The 16923-nt window shown below is 36.9% G+C and overlaps 1 protein-coding gene across 1 annotated transcript in view; it reads right to left on the bottom strand.

The window, feature by feature from the left end:
• The window catches only part of SLC15A5 (solute carrier family 15 member 5), an 80323-nt gene extending 70364 nt beyond the window's left edge, over positions 1–9959 (bottom strand). Inside the window, 2 exon segments of the mRNA XM_028531688.2 lie at positions 3371–3590; positions 9599–9959. Coding sequence (XP_028387489.1) covers positions 3371–3590; positions 9599–9959 — 581 coding nt within the window.
• Positions 9960–16923: the final 6964 nt, after the last annotated feature.

The following is a 16923-nucleotide window of genomic DNA, read 5'->3' as shown; positions in this document are numbered from 1 at the left end:
ATATCTCATGCAGAGTTTTTTGACAAAACGTGAAATCACCTGGGGGACTCAGCCCTCTACAGTCCAGATTTGGCACCCTGTGACTTCTGGCTTTTACCAAAACTAAAATCACCTTTGAAAGGGAAGAGATTTCAGACCATCAATGAGATTCAGAAAACTATGACAGGGCAACTAATGGCAACTGGGAGAACTGTGCGAGGTCCCAAGGTGCCTACTTTGAAGGGGACTGAGATGTCATTGTTCTATGTACAATGTTTCTTGTATCTTGTATTTTTTTCAATAAATGTCTCTACTTTTCATATTATATGGTTGGATATCTTCTAGACAGACCTTGTATTATAGAATTCTATTCCTGAAACTTATACAATTTTTAACCAATGTTACCCCAATAAACTCAATTAAAAAAGATTCTGCACAGGTGTACAATATTTACCTAGATCATCTGCAGTATGGTGACTCTTAATTGTACACCTCAGATTTTGGAAAATGCTGAAAGAGCCAGGTTTCGATCTGGATAATGGTGCAAGGATGTTGGCAGATTATTATGCCTCTTGATTTTATGGAGGTTAGCTTCATTCTTTCTATGAGGTACATAGTTGAGGAAGATCCAGTACCAGATGGTGATGTTGGCTGGGAGTGGTTTTACTCACCTATATTTGGCAGCTCTACTCAGAAATGGTTCTTTCAATGCCTGAAACTTCCAATCTACATCATTTAACACGGTCATTAGGAAGCTTTAGGTGGTATAGATACAATGACATATCTCAGTAAAGATCTTGTAACTATGAACATCTGACATCTGTGCTGAAAACAGAACTGGATGCAGCCTTCGAGTAGTTATGAATTCAAGCGGTATGTTGTTTTTTAAGGACTACTGAAATTCATTATATTAACAAGGCTTGTAATTTCCAGCGGCATTTTTCACTCAGAGAAATAGATTATGAGTGAATGGGCTGCCTATTTGAAGGATAGCCTCCTCTTAAATGAGTTCCTTCTCTTTCAGAATTTAGACAATGATTTTAGCTGATGACTTATTTGTCATTTAATAATGATAGTAATAGCTATCCTGATTTGAATACTTGTAATGTGCTAGGATAGTTTATATATAAGCTGTACAACAGCCTTCCAAGCTGTTCCCATTTTGTGGATGAGACCTAGGTCTCTGAGAGGTTACAGAACTTGCTGAAGACCATGAAACTCCTAAGCGACAGAGCCACGATGCTGCCAGCTGTCTGGCTGCCCAGTGGGTCTCTGTCAGTCTTGCCACCAACTCCTGCAGCATGTACAGGAATAATTAACATTCATTTCTATAAACTGCAACAAGCAGCTGTTCATAAAAGTTACCCTGCAGTTTAGTGTTTAGACTGAAAAAAATATTCTTTAAAATGGAAACAACCAGATTCAGCCTTTAAGAAGCTTATTATTCCAATAATCTTTTTCAACAATAATAAACAACACCCCCATTCTTTATTAACATTTCTAGGTGCTTTAACTTTAGGTTTTAAAAATACTGCATAGGTCTTCTTGTTAGAGATTTTAATGAAATTAGAAAAGGATAGGCAACCAAATCGAAGTGTGTTCATTCTAAATTTGGTCTGGCTCCTCACAGCTGCAGAAACTCATTTTCACCCCATTCCCCACCCCCTTTTACAAAGTCCTAAAGCACAAAACCATTGAGAGTCCCCTCCATTTCCCAAAGGAAATATTTCATTCATATAATGTCTCCTTTGTAATCAACACTGAGAAGTGTCACTTTGATTAAACACAACTCAATGACTAAGACCACAGTACAATAAATTCTCCAGAGCTATCTTTCAGAACAACTGATTGCTCTCCAGTCTTAATCCTCCAGAGTCTTATTTAATCAAAATGATGTTGCTAATTAAGGATTAAAACTTCCGAATAGAATAAAAAAGAAGGATTTTTCTTTCTCCTTTGGGCAGGTCAAGGAGGCAGAATTTGCTATAAAGAAGTGAAGAGTCCCTTCCACCTTTGGTGAAACTGCATTATTCTCTGACATTTGGACTTAATCCAAAATAGGCCTGAGTGCTTTGTAATATTAATATAATTGGAGAGAGAGAGGGGGGAAGAGAGAGAGAAACTGCCTTGGATAGCTACATGTACTTAACTAACATTTTTTCATTTAATGATTTTAATATAAATTTTCTTAAAACATTTTGTCTGATATTCTCTGTGCATTGCTTTATCTGTTGCTAACATTACTCATTGTTAACATTGGAAAGACAGACTATTTTAGAAAAATGTTGGCAACCCATTTCACAGAGAAGTGTGAACAAAAAACTTAATGGCCCTGGCCAGGTAGCTCAGTTGTTTAGAGTGTTATTCTGATAACACTAAGGTTGTAGGTTCGATCCCTGGTCAGGGCACATACAAGAATCAACCAATGAATGCTTAAATAAGTAAAACAACAAAACTGATGTTTTCTCTCTTCCTTCTCCCTTTATCTAAAATCAATTAAGAAGAGGCAACATATCTCACATCTGTTTGACATCCACCGATGAATAACAATAAAAACAACAAAATTCTCTATTAAATTGAAATGCTCTGCCTTAAAAATCAAAATTTCATTTTTTGAAAATTAATTTTTGATCATAAAAATTGATTCCTTAAAACCACATAAGATTGAATAAAAACTCATTGGAAAAGGAAAAGATCCACAGAAAGGTGGTTTGGTTTTCAGGGAATAGAAATTTTTAGAAGATGGGGTAAAGTTGGGTGATGTTTTTAAAAATTGTACAATATTTCTGTCCTTCCCATCTTCTCTCTGTATTGCCCTCTGAATGTATAATTTCTGCCAAAATACTGTAGTTCTATTTAATAACTAATAACAATAACTACCACTTATTGATCACCAACTATGTATGAGGCTCTCTGCTGGCAATACACACATTATTACCTCTAAGAGAAGCCAAGAAGTATTATTATAACCCTTTAGAAATGATTACACTGAAGCTTATAAAGAATAAATGACTTGACCAAGGTCAGGTGGTTTGTGTTAAATAGAGTTGAGACTTCCACCTAGGCCTGCTTGGCTCCAAAGACACATTGTGTTCCCTATGTGAAGCCATTTCACATCTGTTCATTTGGAGGACAAAAGTATCAATGTGTTTCCAGAAGGTGCTGGTAAGTTGCATCAATATATATATCAATATATATCTGACTCATTTTTCCTTACGGTTAGTGACTGAATCATTGCCACAGGTATGGTCACACTGTGAATTACCTAGCCCAATCAATGATGAAGACTGAACTACTACCTTCAGAATAGCATCAGAGAACAAACAAGGAGAAATCATAAAGGGAGAGGAATGTCAGAAACCTTGGTTTTCTCCCAACCAGTGCAACCTACCAGTTAAAAAAAGACATTTGTTTCTGTGATGCATGCTCCTGAAGGCTGTAAGCACCCAGTGGGCAAACGATGGCTCTTATTCCCCCTGTGCCGAGGCAGATGGTCAACAGGGCTACATAAAACAGCCTGGTCTTCTTTTTTGGTATGTTGTTGATCATATGGTGACTCCCTATATAGAAATTTCGCAAGGGGGAAACAACCACAGATAACAAAGCATTGCCTGTAAACAGAGGACAAAAGGAGATAAATATGGCATAAACTAATGAAATCACCAAGCCACATCATAAATAAGGTTTTTCCTCTGAAAGTAGAATAATTATGTGATTGTCTTATTAAAATACATTGACCATTGCCATCCTGGAGATAGAGTGATTTTTCTAAATGTGGAGATTTCCTTCAATATATATTTTATCTGACCCAGAGTCCTCATTCTGCCTCCCGTTATGTTTAAACTATTTTTTTTCTCAGAATGTATATACAAATCCTGCCCATTTTAATAAAATTAAAATAATTCAGAAATATATTATGAAAGAAACTGAAGGTGCCTGTAATCTCATTCTCAGAAAAACCACTGTTAACAAGGGTTATTTGTTCTTAATCAATAGAGTGATAAAAATTGTCATGATCTCAGACATCTCAGAAGCCTATTAAGTAAAATGCTTTAAGAATAACATCATTGTAGTTAGAGGAGAACATAGGCTCTCTTTTCCTCTTATACTTCTCTTTCTCCTTTGAATGCCCTTCTTTCTCACATTGCTCACACAGTGGGTGGTATCTTCTTTGTAGCACACAGAAGCAAGCAGCCTGGAGAGAAAGGTGTGAGGTGGGTGATGCAGTTCAAGCTGGGAGGAGGGGAGGACAGATAGTGACAAAGGAGGGTTGAGCACTCCTCACAGTGGCCACACTTGAAGACTTTCCTCGTCTAGTAGAAATTACAATTCACTTCTATACTTTTAATAACCTCTTTATAGCCTGAGAAAGCATTTTTATTTACTATATTATTCCCTCTTGGAAAAACTTTGTGATGTCAGAGAATAGATTTTCTAATTTCAATTTTGCAAAAAAAAAAAAAAAAAAGAAGAAGAAGAAGAAATAAAAGAATGAAGGGAGAAAGAAAGAAAAAAAGAGTAAGTTTTAGTGAGGTTAAATGATGTTCTGAGTGCTACCAAGTTATTCAGATGTAGTTTTCCTTTTCTTGGAATTCCTGTTGTCAAGTGGTCAAATTTTTAAATGAACTATCAATTTTGAAATGAATTCGATTAGTGAAAAGTGGTTTCTTCATGTTAGTTTTTGTCCTCCATTTTATTAATTTACCATTCATATTTTTGGTATAAATTTTACATGGTTAATTTTCTCAATTAGACTACAAGCTTCTTAAAGACACAAAATGGTTCTAACAATTCTGTGCCTTTCACAATGTGAGGAACAGTTATTTGGTAACAGACTGATTTATCGTGAGGATAGGCCCTTCAAACAATTGACTTTAAAATATTTCCTATCGTGGCTAGCCAGATAGACATGAAACCAACTGCTTTCTCTCTGCCACTTAATGCTCATCTCTGGAAGGGTGCAATGAAGCCTGGCTAGGCTAAGGTTATCCATAGAGGATGGAGAGAGGAGTTACTTCTTGCAGCAACCATTAATTTAAAGACAAAGCACTTTTAGTTTTATCATTGTGTGAGAAAGGCACTTCCATCTTTTGATAGCATGTCACAATATACTGATTTCATTAGCTCAAAACTTTATTTCTATCTGCTACAAATTGATGTAATGAAAGTATAAATCTATGACATCTATGATGTGTGCTATTGTGCACTGCATAGTCAACACACTTGAACTTGGTAGCTTTGCATAAAGCCCCAGGATATGTCATATTCCCTGCTAGGAGGCAGGATTGAGGGGGCACTGGCTCTTTTCTTAAAGAGCAAATCCAAGACAAGGCAGACGTGCAGGTGGAGCATTATATTGTGATGTGGTAAATGCACTCATATAGGTACAATCAGAGTGTGGTAGAGCACAAAGAAATGAGCAATAAACATTACATAGGACTTGAAGTAAGAGCAGGAGTATTTGAGCATTGGATATGGGGTGAAAAGATAAAGGAAGGTTGACCATTTTGGCCATGAGAAAGAGCATGTTTCAGATTAGGAAAACAGGGAACTAGGCAAGGAGAAGTTTAGCATGGTTGTGGTTGTATATAAAGACAGAAGTCTGGAATTCCAGTCAAGATGGAGGCATAGGTAGACATACTTTACCTACTTGTATAACCACAAAATGAATTACAGCTAAATCTCAAAACAAATAACACCCAGAGCTGTCAGAAAATTGAGCTGTATGGAAGTCTGACAACCAAGGATTTAAAGAAGCCACATTAATCCAGACTGGTGTAGGGGGGCTGTGATGTGGAGATAGGGTGGAGAGGTGAGGAGACGTGGCATGGTGCAGAGAGATAGTGGCAGTGGTGGAATTGGCACAGGCTGTCCCACATTCACATGTGGTGGATAAATATCAGGAGGGATACCCTGGAAGCAAATAATCCCAGTCCCAGGACAGACCACACAGCCAAGAGTTTCAGTGTTGGGAAGACAAATCCTCATAACTTTTGGCTGTAAAAACCAGTGGGGGTTGGGGCAGTGGAAGAAACTGCTGGATTTTTAGGAAACTTCTCTTAAAGGGCCCACATAGTCTTAAAATGTATGCAAACCCACCCACTCTGGGATTCAACACCAGGGCCACAGCTGGGATGGTGCCAGTTGCATACAGGGAATGGGTGAAGTGACTGGAAAAGGGGTGAATGCAGGGCAAACTTCCAGAAGACAAGCAGTGGCACAGTCCCCTCCCTGAACACTCCCCCCACACAGACCACAAAACAGTATAACACGTTGTCCCAGTCTGTGATTACCTAAGGCTCTGTCCCACACAATTTACAGGTGCCTTTTATAGAGACTCAGAGCAGCTATACCTAATACACAGAAACAAACACAGGGAGGCTGCCAAATTGAGGAGACAAAGAAATATGACCCAAATGAAAGAACAAAACACCAGAAAAAGAACGGAAGGAGGTGAAGATAGCCAAGCTATCCAATGCAGAGTTCAAAACACTGGTGAACAAGATGCTCAAAAAACTCACTGAGTAGGGCAACAATATAAAGGAAGAAATGAAGGTTACAGTAAGTGAAATAAAGAAGAATTTATAGGGAACTAACGGTGAAGGGAAGGAAGCTGGAGTTCAAATCAAAGATTTGCAACATAAGGAAGAAATAAACAATCAACCAGAGCAATGAAAATGAAAAAATAAGAATTCAAAAAATGAGGAGAGTTTAAGAAGACTCTGGGATATCCCCAAATGTGCCAACATCCAAATCATAGGGATGCCAGAAGGAAAAAAGGAAGAACAAAACAAAAACATTTGAAAAATAATAAAAGAAAACCTCCCTAATTTTGTGAAGGAAATAAACATACAAGTCCAGGAAGCACAGAGAGTCCCAAACAAGTTGGACTCAAAGAGGACCACATTAAAATCCATCATAATTAAAATGCCAAAGGTCAAATATAAAGAGAGAATCTTAAAAGCAGCAAGAGAAAAGCAGAGAGTTACCTATAAAGGAGTACACATAAGGCTATCAGCTGATTTCTCAAAAGAAATCTTACAGGCAAGAAGGGGCTGGAAAGAAGTATTCAAAGTCATGAAAAGCATGGACCTCAACTTAGATAACTCTGTCAAGCAAAGCAATCATTTGGAATGGATAGAGAAGGATAGAGAAAGTGCTTCCCAGACAAGGTAAAGCTAAAGGAGTTCATCATCACCAAACCATTATTATATGAAATGTTAAAGGGATTGATTTAAGAAAAAGAGGAAGATCAAAGCTGTGAACATTAAAATGACAACAAATTCCCAACTATCAAAAACTGAATCTAAAAAGAAAAAAAAAATAAAAACTAAGCAAACAATCAAAACAGGAACAGAATCACAGGCATTGAGATTATTTGGATGGTTATCAGCTGAGAGGGTTATCAGCTGGATGGGAAGGGGCCGAATAGGGGAAATGGTGCAGGGATTGAAAAACATAATTACTAGGTACAAAATAGACAGGGTGATGTTAAGAACAGTATAGGAAATGGAGAAGCCAAAGAACTTATATGTATGACCCATTGACATGAACTAAGCAGGGGGGAGGAATGCTGGAGGGAAGCAGGGTACTGAGCAGAGGGAGGGCAAAGGGGGGAAATTGGGATAACTATAATAACATAATTAATAAAATATACTTTAAAAAGACAGAAGTCTGGACAGGTAAATTCAGGACAGATTGTAAAGATTATATATAAAGTCAGATTTTATTTTTTAGATAATAGAGCCAATATATAGATTTATTCTTTCAGGAAGTCAGTGTTGTTGATGGAAAGATGTATGCACTAGAGTCACACTGACAGCCAAGCCCAGTAAATGGGCGATCGTGTGGTCAAGTAAAAAGCTGCACTTCTGAGCAATTCAAGCAGAAGACACATTTTTGATAGAACCTGTGATATTTAGTAACTAATTGGAAAATTGATGGAGGGCATGAGTGCGTGACACAAGGAAATAATTTTTAGTTAAAAAAAAGAATGGACATGGAATTTAACTTAGGTGTTTTGTCTACCAAATTACAGAGTTTGAAGTTCAGTCCTAGTCTGATGATTTATACAGGAATTTAGACTAAAAGAATTTGCCATGTTAACTGTTACCAAGTTAAAAGTAAACCATTCAGGTTCTTGCTTAAATTTCTCATTATCAGAAAACATTCCCTGCTACAGATTAGCAACCTTGTCACTGTCTAGTCCATCCTGTCCCCTTACCTAGCATATTTTGTCATCATGACACTCATTGACACCTGACATAGTGTGTATTCATTTATTTCATCTCTCCTTGTACCAGAAAGTCAACTTGGGGAGAGAAGAGAATGTTTTCTTCTCTGTTACACTTCCAGATTCTAGAACAATGCCTGGGACAGAGTATCAATGAGAAATATATGTTGAATGAATATTTGCTATTCAGTGATTTAGTTTTTATTTCCCAGAACTGAAGCAGTAAAGGAGCTTACAAGTTTATATCACACTCTAATCGATTCAGTAAGCATTAATTTACCACCTGCTGGAAACTGTGTGATATGTTGTATGTCTGCTACCCATCCCTTCCTCATTCATCTCTCTCATCATTTCCTCAAACATGTACTTCTTCATATTGCTGAACAGCATATGCACTACCTTCCAAAGGTCCTCAGCTAAGGAGCTTGGAGCTTGGAGCTTATTTTTGTTCCTTCATCATGTTTATGTCCCTATTTAGTTGCCTAGTTTTTATGGTTTTTTTTTTCCCACCTTCTGTTCTGGATTGACACTTCTCCATTGCCTAGATCATCATCCTGAGATTTTTCTGATCTCTCTCTCTATTTAACTGTGGTTGCCCATCCTATTTATTGAAAAAAAAAAACACAAACCATTTCCCAAATGTTTTCATCATGTTATCAGTGACTCCTTGTTGGCTAGAAGAACAACTTGAACTTTTCAGCCTGTAATTCTAAGCTGTTTATCAACTTGCTCTCTATACCTCAAACAGTCTTGATATTTCCCTAACATTTCTTGCAATCACATTACTCCCAAACTTTAGATATATTTATTTTTCTCTTTGTAAAGAGGCACAATGTAGTGTTTGAATTCATTAATTTTTTAGCATACAACCATATTTCATGATATAAAAACCACATCTTCCTATGCAATCTTAATTGCTATATGACTAATTAAAAGACAGCCATTTGATGAAAACATTCCTCATTTTCTCTACATGAACTTCAAAAACACTTTAAGCACATTTAATCTTAGTTTTGAAGTAAATGAACTACATGCTTCACGTAATATTTTTCATGAATTTGGACTTGAGGTAGGAAGGGGGGTAGGAAGGAGGCATTCTAAGGGGTACACAAGGCAGAAATATAAAGAGGTAATTGTTATAAAACAACCAGTGCAACCAGATAATATCAAAGCATCCTTGACACACACGTGCACACACACACACTCACACACACATACACACTAACATCCCTCAAATAATACAGAAGGTGGAATAAAAAACAACATTCTTACTTCATTGATCGCATTTTACTGTAAGAGCAGAGCAGAAATAATATAAACTAAAAATTCTAACAACAATCTATTTGATTAAGATGCAAAACAATCGAGTCAAAAGAGGGCACTTACCCAGAAAATGTAGAAATAAGCACATATATACGAGTTTTTTTCTTTCTACACAGACATCAGCAAACCACCCCACGAACACGGGGGTAATTATTGAAGTTCCGATAAAACACAAGTTCAAAATGGCTGGCTGGTAATTGTGATAGGCAAGCTGGACAGTGCAAAAGGGGATCATATTGCAGACGACTTCAAACAAAGTGAACTTCTCACACAGCTCCACCAGAAGCAAATGGATTCCAACTTGATTTTTTTTCATGGAGTACGATGAAGAATAGTGACCAATATGTCTTATGTTTTTCTCCTTCTCAGTGCTGTGATTTAAGGGCATTTTCTCCTCAGTTATTTTAAAGCCTACAACAGACATGACTACCCTCCTTGAATACAACTTGTATCAGTGGTTTGAACCTGGTGATATTTTTTACCCCTACCCCTCTAATGAAAAAATAAATAAGATCTTTGCTTTGAATTTCACAATTCCATGCTAAAGTTTCATAAGGTTTTTCACACATTAATGTTGTTCGTTTTAATGATCCAGGAGCACAGGAAAGAAGAGAGGAGTATTTAGATGTTCATGGTAACCCAGTGTAGCCAAATCTGATTTGTTTGCCTAATTACTCAGAGACTAAATTAGGCTCTTCCCCCAAAATTATATTGAATTATCTGAATCAGGTTGCATACATGTGGAAACTCATCTGCCACACACTGATAAAGGTTTAAATGCTGAGGCAGAAGAAGCAGTTTTTCAGGAGAATTTGAGCACTAGATCAAGAAATAATTTGAGTCTAATAATTTCTGATACTTTAATTAAACAAGCCAGAACAGTACCAAGAGATAAAGTGTGAAAGGAAATCTGTTTTGAGGGGGCAGGATGCCTTATCATTATTACATTTCTTGTTATTTTTGGTTGGACTTCTGATAAGAAAGCTAATTAGGTAACAAAAGTGCTAGTACATTTAGGTAACAAGCAGAGTTTGCAAGAAAGTAATTTAAGTGCACTAATGAAAGGAGAAAATATTAAACAAAAACCCTCTTCCTTTAAGTTGACCCCAAGCTCATGGAGCAGCCTCTCGGAGGAAATCAGAATCAAAAGGCGCTATTTGACTCATTACTAGTCAGCAGCAGGGGTACAGCAACCATCCAGCACATGCTTTGGGGAATATTGGATCTGGTATCACCCTGACCCTCCAGCTGGGTGAATGGATGTTAGCATTCTATTTTGGAAAGCAGGAGGGCACCAATTAAGCTAAAAAAGCAGCAGTAAAAGAGAACACTTTAACATTCAGGGGTTTAGCTGCAAGGACATACAAAGACAAGGCAATGGAACTATTGGGTCAAAGTCATAATGATTCAACACAGAGAGAGTGAGGAGAGGAATGTTATTTTCATGTTGGAGTCAGAAGCAAAAGACTGATAAGGGCTTTTGACTCTGATTCTTATCTTTTGACCTGAACCATTGGAGCAAAACACTTTGTTTTGACCCCTGCTAATAGTCGCATTGTAATGGTAGCTATTTTCATCTGCTCAGCATCACTTCCCCCTCTTTGGTAACAATGCCTTATTTTTCCTTTGTGTAGAGTGATAATGCAATTTATTATCCAAACTTGGACACTTTTGTGAGTAAAAGTGATTCTATTTATAGCTATTCTTGAAAAATAGTTATAAATTGGGACTGTCTAGGGCAAACCCCAACATGTGGTCATGCTACTTTCGGGGAATGAATTCCATCTACTACATGAGATCCTGGTGGGGCAGTTATTCAGGGTATCTCTTTCCTTCTGGCCAACCTATCAGCACATGGTCAAAGGCAGTCCTTTCACATCCCCCCCCCCCCCCCCCCCCCAGGAATTTGAATCATGAGCAGAGGACTCAAGACTGGTCACTGTGGAGAATTCAGCCTCTTGGGTTCTTTTCCTCCAGGAGGCAGATTAGTTTTTCTTTCTGTGAAGGTCTTAATCTCCAGTCAACTTTGATTTGATCAAGTTAGTGACCTTTGGTTTCTGTGGCTGATGAAGAACCTCAAGTGATACTTTATGTCTGCCCCAGATACAAGGGGCAGTTTTTCTGCAGCCACAAGCTGATATGTTTATCCAGCATCTGACAAGGAGCTCCTGGAATGTTATTTCACATTCAAAATTATGCTGCCCCTCCCAGAGCCCAATGGTGGTTATGTTTGAACTCCTTGTCTCCTCTGTGTATCTTTGCCTAAGAACAGGCCACAGGTGGTAGCAGCCTGTGGTTTTGGGGTAGTTGAATTAGGGAGAGTAACATTTGCTGAGTGGAGTTGAAGCAATAAGGAAAACACTGCTTTCTTAGTATTTCTCAATGCCAAGCTCAGCCCGAACTCAAAGAACAAATACCAAGCCTGCTTGAGAACACTTGACAGGGAAAATTGAATGTCACCATCTTTATCAGCAAGCTTGAAACCTTGAGTGGGGACTAACACATACTTTAGTTTTACGCAACTCTCCCCACACCCAGGCTTATTTTCTGTCTCTCTCCGTCCTTCTCCTGACCCCTATAAATACAGTGACATTTTTCCTCCATTATAGAAGCAATAGATACAATTTGGAAACTATCTAAAGATACAAAAGAGAAAAACAAACAGTGAACGGTTTTGGAGCATTTATTTTGATGTTTTTCCCTCCATGACTATTTTTTATTAGTAGGTTTTAAATATTTAAATTATATAATTGTATACAATTACTGTATAATACATTTTTTACTCCTTTTGTAGGTAATGTTATAAGCACTTTAACATGCTATTACGAACTGTTTGTAAATATAAACTTTTGTGGTTGCATTAATAGATGTATTATTTACTTAACTATTCCTCCATTTTCAGTAACCTTTGTCTCAGGTGAATTATAAGCAGTTTTTCTTTAACTTTTGACCATGAACCCACATTTAAAAGAAAAAACACTTTTATTAAAAATGCTAGAATGAATATATGTGCATAAAGCTTCCCCCTGTGCCCATATTATATTTTTAGGCTAGTATTTTAGAGACAATTTTACTGAGTTAAAGTGCAGGAAAGTTTTTAGGTGTCTTAATACATAATGTCAAATAACACTACAAACGTTAGACTTTATTTTTTTAATTGAAAAGTCTTTTTAGATTGTTTTTGGAATGCAGGGACTATACTTAACAGAGAGCATGCTCTTTAGAATACAGACCAAGTTTTTCTCGAAGGGCCTAAAGAAGTTGTTTTCACTGGTTCAAGGCAGGAGCATTCCAAAGGACAAGACCAGAGAGCTGCAGGGATGTGGGAAGAAATGAGTGATGAAGCTGAAGAGAAAGGAAAAAGCCAGATCACAAATGGCTTCATAAGACAGAATTCTGATTGGTTTTTGAAGTCATTCCTCTTTTATATGCTGGACCTGTCCAAATAAATTGACTTTCTACAATAAAGCAAGGGGTAAAGGATGAAAGTCTTTCATAACAAATCATTTTTTTCTATTCAAGATCAGAAGTTTGAGTACCAGTTAAAGAGGCATTGACAAGACTTACTCATCCTTAGCTACTTATTTTACTAAGACCATCACCTAGAATACTAGTGTAGTAGTTGACACAAAAATGAATGAGAAAAAAAAGTACCAGAATCTGGAAGAAAATTCGAGGCAGAATTTTGAGGACTAATTGGATATGTAGCATGAGGAAGACATCAGGGATGACGTGCAGGTCTCTAGTGTAGACACCTCAGTGGACAGTGATGATATTCAGTGCAAAGGAACAGATCTGGGGTAAAGTAAGACGACTTTACTATTTGACATGTTGTGTTTGAGACACCTATGGCACATCCAGTAGGTGATGAAATCAAACTCCCTTTCTTGTGTGTGTGTGGGAAGTGTTTCTTTTTGCTTTGGCTAGAGGTGAAGCATAACCTCTAAAAACTCTTTGCATAACACATTAAACATTTTCAAGGCAAAGGCAGCTTAGGACATTACTATTTAATCACCTCTCCCGAATACCATTTGAATTTCATGAGATTTTATGAAGATACTATGCTGATCCTATGCAAAACAACCAGACAAACCTGTAGGAGACCATAACCAATGCCAAACATAAACTGTAAAACAACAATGAACTTTTTGGAAAAAAGTTAGGTTTTATTAAAACAAGAAAATGGATGTTTTAATTGTCTTGAAATGAATTACCAAATACTAATCTGATTCCATTTTAATTTGAACTTCTTTGAGTAATTAAAAAAATTTCTTAGAGTAAACTAAAAAATTTGGCTGTGACTTTAACACTAGATTATATTTTAAAAAAGAAACACATAAGCATTTGGATCATGCTCTATTAATGTGAAGGTAATGTTATTTCACTGCCATTCATTTAAGATTTTGGATTTGCCTATAGTGATTTTAGGAAAGATATGTAGGAGGAAACAATTAACCATTATAGTACTGGTCTTAAAAATGTTGATGAATATTGAAGCATCCACTTTTAAACCAATCATTTGCTTAGATATGGGCTAGACCAGTTTAGAGGCATGTTTTAAAGGAATGGTGGTTTCCTTGAGGAAGGCATCTTGCCATGGGGGAGGTAGGATTGGAGATGCTGAATTCAAAGGTGGCACCTGATTTTAAAAATTCATAATTTTAGACCAGCTGCTCCTTAATTTCAAAATGACACAATCTTAGATCTGAAAGAAGGCATTTTGGAGAAACCCCTTGTTTTATGGTGTTTTACAGCTGAAGATCTGAGAGTTAAGGTGACTGGTCTACGCTAACTTAGCTAATTAACAGCTTGTCTTGCAATAAAATTTAAGCCCCTTTGCTGCCAGACCAATTGTATTTATATAACATTGTAGTTGGGTAAAAGCCTGTCTTAGAGCTTTTAGGTTTGAGTATCTAAAACCTAGAGTATTTTAGGTTTGAAAATTAGAAATTGACCGGAGCCAACAGAACTTAAGCTGAATCAAATGCATACTGTCGTGGAAATGCTTTTAGAGTCAGTTCTATCTCCACAAATTTCTACAATGACCTTAATACATTAGGGCCTCAAGTTCCTTACACAGTTGACTAAGGACTTTAGACTAGAAGGTATTTAAGGCCCTTTCTAGTTCTTTGATTCTAATTTCCCTTCCTAAAGACCCTGAAAATTTATAAGAAATATATTCATTTCACAGTAGTAATAGAATTGAATTCCTATAAACTTTGCTTTTCCTATATGTAAACTATGCAGAAGGGATAAGACTTAACTATTTTAAAAGTTTCCATTACTATGGTTATGGTGCGATTTCTACCTGTGTAGTACTGTCCCCGTGGATCCAGTATGAGAGGTGGGGAAGGTGGAAAGCACAGAAGGATATGTATTATTCTCCCTCTCTGGATCCTAGAGTTAAAAATTTATCTTTGGCCTTTCAAAATTTATACAGGAGGGAAAACAAAAATTTAAAAAATATGGTTATAAATAGCACTTTGGTTCTGATTTCATTGTTTCTTCAAACTCTGCAAATTTTATTCTGGGGACTTTATTTAAACACATGTAATTATCTAAGCTAAGCAGTTTTTCATACTTTTAAAGCTCTTGCATTATTGCACCTGTACGACGGCTTTATAATTCAGTAGTAATTGAACAGCAATTATTTTTCATGATGCATGTACATTTTTATATCAGATTGTTGGCAGATATTCTTTATGATGAAGTCGATTTCACTAATGAGGAAATTAGAGTGAGTTATCTCAGGGTGAGACGTCTTTTTCTGACTCATTTCCTAGCTCTTGACTTAGATTTTAGAAAAGTTTTTGTACTGTAAAACAGCATAATCAGATAATATTGTAAATATTGTCTCTGAATCCATGGTGGGTAGAGAAAGTGGTAAACTATTTTATTTACCTAGTAAGATTTTGTCTGTCTCATCCATATGATGGGCTCTGATATTAAACATATACACAAGCACCTATGTATATATTTAGATTGTAGAGTTCCGAGAGGACAAAGACCAGAACCTTTAGGCTTTTCATTGTGCTCTGCCCAATATGAGTCCTCAAATGACAGGCTAACTTACTCGAAGGTTTGGCATAGGACAAGAGAACAGAGGGCTGGCATGGTTTTCTAATGAGCTGAGGCACCAGATCAACTCAATCTAGGCCATTTAGGATCAATAAAAATGCAACATTCATTGAGCACCTTTTGTATGTCAGGCACTCTCCTTGATGCTAGGGATTCAATGGTGACTAAGCTCTGACCTTTAACTTTTAATTTCCACCAGTAAGTACATTGTGTATTTTAGATATGCCATACATATGTATATACATATAATTATGATAAGATTACTTTATTCATTCAACAAATATTTATTTGCTGTGTACTAGGAAATGTAATAAGGAGGAAGGACTGAGAGAAAAAGACACAGATTTGAATTTGAAGGAATTCATAGTCTGATAGTAGAGATCGAAATAAAAATATAATTAGGAAGTAGTGGCAATTGTTCTTATAGAAGTACACACAGGGCACTATGGAATAACAGATGAAGTACACTGTGATGAAACTGTAGAGAAAAGACTTTCTGGAGGAGGTAATGCCTCAGTGAAATCTTGATGAGAAGCAAAGGGTTTTCCAGGTCAAGAAGGAAGGGAGGTGCATTCTGGGAAGAGGGAGAAGTGGGCCACAGGCAATGATGTGTGAAACAAAAGGTGAGCTTGAGAACTGCAGATATTTTGTTAGTCCTAGAGCACAATGTAAAGAGGAGTGGAGAGAGGAGTTAGATGAGATCAAACTGTGGAGAGTCTTGTGTTATGATAAATAGTTTAGATGTTATTCTGAACTCAGTAGCAAGTAATTCAAAGTGTTCCTCTGTGAATGAGGGAGTAAGAACCATATTCTGAGAGCAATGAGAAACATTTTTCTGGAAGCAATGGGAAAAAGGGACAGGGGACCACAGAAACTGGCTAGTACAGAAGTAATATGTGTGATAAGTGATGAGATATATTTACATGTGTTTAGTGGGGATAGAAAATAAGGTACAGATTAGTGAGTCATTAAAGAGAGAAACTTTACAAAAGTTTTTGGCTGATCTAAATATCTGTGATGGAGTAGGGAAATCAGTCTTGGCACCTAGGTTTCTGGTTGTAGAAATTTCACAGTGTTGTTGCCTGAGACACAGGTTAGTGGAGGGGGTTTGTAGTGGGAGACCAGATGAGGCTGATGGAGCTAATGAACTAAGTTTTATATTCCTTTGAGAAGCCTGTGGGACATACAGAAAGCGATGTGCAGAATATTCATATCTGAAGTTGAGGAGACAAACTTGCACCCAAGCTATAGATTGAGTTGTCTGATTGCTGATGTTAGATGAAACTGTAACAGTGACTGAAGCCATTCAA

Source organism: Phyllostomus discolor, chromosome 2, assembly GCF_004126475.2.
Source record: "Phyllostomus discolor isolate MPI-MPIP mPhyDis1 chromosome 2, mPhyDis1.pri.v3, whole genome shotgun sequence".
NCBI lineage: Eukaryota > Metazoa > Chordata > Mammalia > Chiroptera > Phyllostomidae > Phyllostomus > Phyllostomus discolor.
The sequence above is the reverse complement of the archived record's forward strand: the minus strand, read 5'-3'. Positions and strand labels throughout refer to the sequence as shown.